Source organism: Notolabrus celidotus, chromosome 2 (assembly GCF_009762535.1).
Source record: "Notolabrus celidotus isolate fNotCel1 chromosome 2, fNotCel1.pri, whole genome shotgun sequence".
Classification (NCBI taxonomy): domain Eukaryota; kingdom Metazoa; phylum Chordata; class Actinopteri; order Labriformes; family Labridae; genus Notolabrus; species Notolabrus celidotus.
The window spans coordinates 18,693,619-18,700,518 of NC_048273.1; the positions used below are offsets into that span (position 1 = coordinate 18,693,619).

At 41.4% G+C, this 6,900-nt stretch overlaps 1 protein-coding gene across 1 annotated transcript; it reads left to right on the plus strand.

Annotated features, from left to right (window-relative positions):
- Positions 1-2,244: 2,244 nt before the first annotated feature.
- Positions 2,245-6,676, plus strand: loxl5a (lysyl oxidase-like 5a). Its single transcript, XM_034673192.1, has 7 exons — positions 2,245-3,255; positions 4,059-4,167; positions 4,799-4,936; positions 5,649-5,805; positions 5,977-6,072; positions 6,216-6,331; positions 6,432-6,676. Exons 1-7 carry the CDS (start codon positions 2,274-2,276, stop codon positions 6,436-6,438), a joined length of 1,605 nt encoding a protein of 534 aa, XP_034529083.1. The 5' UTR covers positions 2,245-2,273; the 3' UTR covers positions 6,439-6,676.
- The last annotated feature ends 224 nt before the right edge of the window (positions 6,677-6,900 follow it).

Consider the following 6,900-nt stretch of genomic DNA (forward strand, 5'->3'; position numbering starts at 1 on the left):
CACATCACCACCAATTATAGATTAGCTGATCAAAGTGTGTGTCAAGTTTTTAAATTAGCAACACCTTAACCCAACTTAAGAATTAAAAACAGCTGATACTTATACACATTAGTGGTAACCATCAAATAACATAATACAATTGGACCCTGGTAGGGGCATTTGTGTTGCGTTGAGTACTTTTACATCAAATATTTGTTGCTAAGATAAAGGAGCAATACACTGCTCCTTTGAAAATCGTAAAAATCTAAGTGTGCCTTTTACAAATTAGGTGCAGGGCTTGAGTATATTTTTCATTTGCATCACTCGATTGTGATCTCAGATTTGTTCTCCTCTTTTTCCACCAATATTGTGGGTTGTATCTGTAGAAGTTAAACAGGCCTCTTGTAAAATCTTTCCCCTTTGACCCACAGAGCAATTTTGAGTGAAACCAAAGCCCGTGCTCATTGATGGCATCAGATATCACATGTTGGAAGAGAGTCCTGGTGATTTAAATCATGTGTGTCAACAAGTTAGAGACAGAGGAGTGTCACTGACTCATATCTTTCAGTGCTGTGAGAGGCCACCGAACATGCTGGAGGAATAACATCCATCCAGTTACAGCCTGTGTGAGCCAACTAGACCTGGACCACGTAATAGTGTCACAAGGATCACACACACACCTAATTCCTGTCCCCCACACTCACGCGTGGATTCAATCTTTCACAGTTGAGAGGCTCTGAGTGCCTGTGGGGGCTGTGTGGGTATACTTGGAGCGCAGTACTGTAGTGTTGGTGCAGGGTCAAAACTTGTTACATTTATAAGTAAAGCAATGGTTGTAAGATAATGTCAAAGTATTGCAGGACATGCAGAAGTATAGGAATGGAGAGCAAGACAATTTTCGAGAGTATGCAACAGAATGACAAGAGCCATCTAGAGTTTTGTGAGGGAATGTAAAATCATAGCAATAGGATGCAAAAGTTTTGTGAGGGTATTCATACATATTGTAAGTTAGCAAATGATAATACAGGGGAATACAAAATATATATTGTGAGAAAATGCAAAACATATCCAAAAGTGTTGCATTGGCACTCAAAATAATTGTGATGGAACACAAAAGTTGCAAGGGAATGCAAAAAGAAAAAAATTCCAAGGACCAGAAAGTACTTTTTCAGGGAATGCGAAAGTAATGCAAGGACACAAAAATGTTATTGCGAGGGAAAGTTAAACATATTGTGATGACATGCAAAAGTATTAGAAAAGAGCAAAACAATAATAAGGGAACACAAAACATAAAGAAGGTAATGAAAAAGAATTACAATGGACATTATGAGTATTATGAGGGAATGCAAAATTACAAGGGAATGCAGAAGTATTCTGAGAGGTTACAAATGTGGCTTGATGAGGAATACAAAAGTATAGCGAGGAAATGTTTTGTGAGGAAATACACAAGCACTGCAAGGGAATGCTTAAGTATTGCACAGGACCTGGGGGTCTGTATATACTTCTCTTATCCATGTTGATATACAGTATTCACTTTTATTACAAGGTAAAATAGCCAGGATTACTTTTTTCACCTCTAGTGATGATTAATTGAATACTTGAATCTTTCAGATCGATTACCTGGTATTGCGAATAGGCTTTTGTTTTTATGCATGCATGCGTTGAGTCCTTAAATGTCCACAGTTATGACCTTGAAATATTTCTCCAGGGATGAGAGTGCAGCATCTGATATTAGAAAGTGGACAGTATTGATCAAATAGGTCTTGCACATCACCGCAGCACTAAATTTCAGTGAGTGTCCACTGCCATCATGTGGTGAAGAGGTAGACGGTGCCTCAGTTTGGGGCCTCAGCTGGTTTCATGCTCACACTGTGGTCCACGGTGCACTGTCAGTCTACTATATGATCGACTTGAGTCACTGATACTAACATGTCATTTAAATGCATGTAACGAACCGCATTGTAATCTTTAAATCAGTGACTCTATAAGCGTCATGACGCACAACCGAGACTGCTATTTTTTGGATATTTTTTTGGGAAATGTTCAAGACCGGAGGTTAATTGTTAAAACTGAGGTATAGGCTATGAGTATGGAGGTTTTTTTTCTCGTGCGACTTACTTAACAAATCAACCCAAACTCTCTGCCTCCCTTTTCTTTGCTGTGATGCTGTGCGCAACTGCGTGACGGAATCGAGTGTGTCCAAAACGCCCCCATCATTTATGTCAGACTCAAATGTTCTTCGTTTATGTTTCAGTGTTAAAGTTATTCGGATAGGGACGCCATCACTTTCAGCCATGGAGAAGCTTTTGCTACTTATGTGTCTACTATATATGCTGGTGTGTTTGAGTACCGGTCAGCACCATGTACACGCACCTGTCGCACCATGGAGGCACCGGTTTCAGTGGGAGAATAACGGGCAAGTGTATAGTTTACTGAGCACGGGGACTCAGTACCGCTTACCCACGCAGACTAGAAGACGCACTCAGCTCTTATTGACAACAAAAAACAACTTTAACGGACTTCACCCTCCTGCTGCGCTCAGCAGATCCAGCAGAGTCAGATCTGGAGAGGCAGCAGGAGGTCACTCTCCACGAAACGACCTCTTTCAAATGGATGCATCTGTTCTTGGAGCTGATGCAGGACAATATTTACTCGCCTCGGGACAACCCGGGACTCAAGGTCGGTCCACACTGCGCGTCACCACCAACAGAGAAGCTGCGTCTGTGGGAGACCGTGCACAACATACAGCACCTAACGCTAGCGCCGCTGCTGCTTTTGCCACGTTCCAGGAATTCTCCGGCAGCGGGGTCCCACGGGGAGGCCGGACCGCACCTGGAGTTGACGCCGGCGCACCACAGGCCACTGCGTCACCCGTGAGATCTCCGAGCTTTACGCACAGCCGAAGCGATAGGTTAAGATCTGAGAGCTCAGATTCAACTGCCCGGTCACCAGCCACAGGTGGATGGGTCACTATGTATGAGGATATTGGGAATACTCAACGTGTACCGCAGAGGACAAGATTAGGAGACCCTCACAGTGCGCAAGGAGCGCAGTCACTGACCAGAATCATTCCGGAGTCCCCCACAGCCCTGTCCAGCAACGCCGTGGAGATTCACGTTCCACGAACGGATACGACACAGACTGAAACTAGAGACCCACAAGATCCACACAGTATTCATCACAGGAACTCGGTTTTCTACAACATTTATCCTGCAGACCGCAGGAACAGGATCGTGCGCCCTCCAGCAGGCTTTGGAACCAGGCTCTTTCACAATGGTGAGGCGGGCAGGAGATGCTGTGACCAAAGTGTTCAATCAGAAGTAAACCTGGCATACAGAGTTTTAATGGCATCCTAAAATTAAAGTTTTCATCAAATACACTAAATGTTTGGTGTTATACTTAGAGGAGCAATGGAGGCACATAGGCTCAATGCCCATACAGGTTCAAAATTTAAATCCAAAAGCACTGTTAAATGCACTCTAGAATAATTAGAGGGTGTCTCTGAGCAATATTAAACGTTGGTAGATTCATGGTCTGACAGCAGGTCATTTATTTGCAGGAGAGGTAAAGATTTTTCACTTGAAAGAACAGGAAGTAAGCAGGAGTGCTTATATATCAAATGTACTGTATTGGAAGTTATTTTAACTTCTAATGCAAAACATTACATCACTTTTTTTTGACATGATACCCCTTTGCTTGTTATTTTACAGGTTAACACTGTAGTTTAATGCATTAGTTAGAATGTGTCCAACTTCCTTTTATTTATTTATTTATTAGTTGTTGATAGGTTTTTAATTGTGTTCATACTGTTAAGATACAAAAGATAATATTTTAATGATGTATGAACCTGTTATTCAATTGGCACGTTTCTTTTCGTCTTGGCACATTATTGAATCACATCTTTTCTGCGTAAAATGCCTGTTAGAAATAACCCAAAGCTCCCGTCCCCTTTTCCCGGAGAAAAGATAACAGGCACAGTGTGACACAACTCTTTAAGGGACTTGATGTAAAGAAAATGTCCAATAACGTATTTTGAAACCATGCATGCATTCCCATTAATTTTAAGATTTTTGCTGCAGGCCTCCCTGACTTGGTTCCTGACCCATACTACATCCAGGCTGCCTCTTACATCCAGAGAGTGCAGATGTATGCTCTGCGCTGTGCTGCTGAAGAGAACTGCCTGTCCAGGTGATATTTATTTATTTATTTAATTCAAAATGACAGCACATTAGTTCATCCATCAAGTCAAGACTAATTTTTAGTTATTGACTGACATTTTGTGATACACATGCTCTGTAGTGTCATCAAGGTTTATGCATTTGAACACAAAACAATATTAATTTTATTATATATAGAAAAAAAGTAATGATAGCATTTAGGACTCCTTTAGGGTTGCCCATTAGGCCGTCTGTTGGCCTCAGTCCAATTTGGAATGTAACTGAGTGACTGAGGGGCTTGACACAAACCTGGCAACTGCTGGAGATTCTCTCCTCTGATCCAAGCAGACACTCTGCCAACTAAAAGAAGCTCCCAAATGAAAGGAAAGGATTCCTGAGGTGAAGTCAAAAACTTCTGAAGCAAGACCAGAAACCACCTCAGTGGCTCAGTGGCTTGGACAGTAAATCAACATTATGTAAACCAGTCACGGAGGAGGATACGGAGTTCAGTGTGCAGTGAAGTGTGTGTGGAGGAAATGTGATGTAAAAGATACCACAAACAAAAAGGTGATACAAGTGAACTCCAGCTGTGCACTCAACGGTTTGGTGAAGATACTCAAGGTTAACTTGGCTCATTTTCTTCCTGTTTCCCTTTCCGTCAGGTCTGCGTATCACTCGAGTGTGAGGGACCTGGACTACAGGGTGCTGCTGCGCTTCCCTCAACGGGTCAAAAACCAGGGAACAGCAGACTTTCTCCCCATGAAGCCTCGGCATGAGTGGGAGTGGCACAGCTGTCACCAGTAAGTTGTCCCCCAAGACTCAATCGAAAGATACTTGTGTCAGTTTTTACTGAGAGATTATATATGCACGAAGAGCATGAAGTGACAAAATGATCAGTCTTGCTGTAATAACAAAAAGTGCAAAGAGAAAATAATTTATGCACAACACTGAAACATTACATTACCTGACCATGACACAATGCTGGGGGCTCAAGAGTTGGAGGTTAGATCACCAGCTCCATTCATCCACATGTTGAAGTTTTCTTGGCCACTAAACAAAATTAAACTCCAAATATTGCTCCTTATGTTTGGGCCGACGTGCTAACTCGCTGTGTGCGAGGCTGAATGTGGGCCAATTATAAAGCACTCCGGATAAAAGTCCCATTTAGATGCAGCCAGTAACCATCTGCTCAGAACCTCTTTAATTCAGAAAATCCACCTGCTGCTCACAGGCTCTGAGTGAAGGCCTAATCCCTCTGTACAAAATAACCATAGCTCTGTTTGATCACTGAAGCCTTGTTTTGTGACAGCTGCAGGTTTTTTTCAGCATCTTTACAGAGTAGATCAAATAAATTTGAGAGAAGAAATGACTCTTCTTAAGAATTAAGGCAAATTGAATGTATAATCTTGCTTTATGAATAGTTGTTAGTATAAAGGCCACTCCAGGTTAATATGAGGTGAAAAAGACAATGGAAATGTTATCATCTGAGAGTCCTTCTCTTTGTGTCTTCAGACATTACCACAGCATGGAAGCATTCAGTAACTATGACCTGCTGGATGTTTCCACTGAGCAGAAGGTCGCTGAGGGACACAAGGCAAGTTTCTGTCTGGAGGACACTTCCTGCGACCCAGGGACACGCAGACGCTTCGCCTGCACTGCTCACACTCAGGTTGGTATTCTCTGTCAATGAAATATGTATTCTCTCATCATTCCACCCATTTGTGTATAAGTTAGTCAACATTTTTTGGCTCTTCATTTAAAACATAATAGGATTCCTTTCTGGAGGATAAACCATTCCATAAGCATCCAGACGGGTTGTAAAAGTTTGTCTTTCTCTCAGGGACTTGGTCCTGGTTGCTATGACACGTATCACGCCAACATCGACTGCCAGTGGATCGACATCACTGATGTACCGCCTGGAAACTACATACTCAAGGTAAGGAGTGCAGAACTGCTCCATGAACAGAACAGGATCTAAATGATCAGGTCTATTAAGAACTTCAGGAGAACTCATGTCCGTGTATTTATTTATGTTGAATCAAATGAAACTCTTATACATATGTTTTTGCTGTTTCTCAGGTGACAGTGAACCCGTCTCAGCTGGTTCAGGAGTCAGACTTCACCAACAATGAGGTGCGATGTGACATCAGGTACACAGGGAGCTACGTACAGGCCAGAAACTGTAAAATAACTGGGTAAGCCAGTGTTATTATGACAATCTAAAACTCTTAATGGCTGAGACGATGTGTAAAAAAAAAAGAGCTCATCACTGACGTCTTTTCACTTGTTTCACAGAAGCTGACCTGGCTGGTATTGTCCCACTGATATATAAACATATTCTCTTCATATTGCTCTAAATGTGTGGCTGCTTCTTTGTTGTGCAGCTGTTTTACACCCAAGTCTCTGCTACTATATAAATTAATCCGTTTGTATTTATGTTTTCTGATTTATAGCCAGGCTGGCTAGTTGTTAAGTTGTGTTTTGTAAGAACATATTGTACATTTTTTTTTGTTTTAAAGCAATGCAAGACTATAATGTTAATTGTTATAAAGCTGTATAAATTTACAGTCAGATTATAAGGCTGAATTGGTGCTAATTTTGTTAAAAATGGTTGTGCTTTTCTTTCCTGTAATCCATAAATATTTTGTCTTTTCAGAGTAAAAATCTTGTGCTTTATATTGACTAAATATGTACAGGAACTAAGGGTTTATAAGTGCTGCTAATGTATGAAAAACAAATACCATCATGCATGCATTTCGATAAT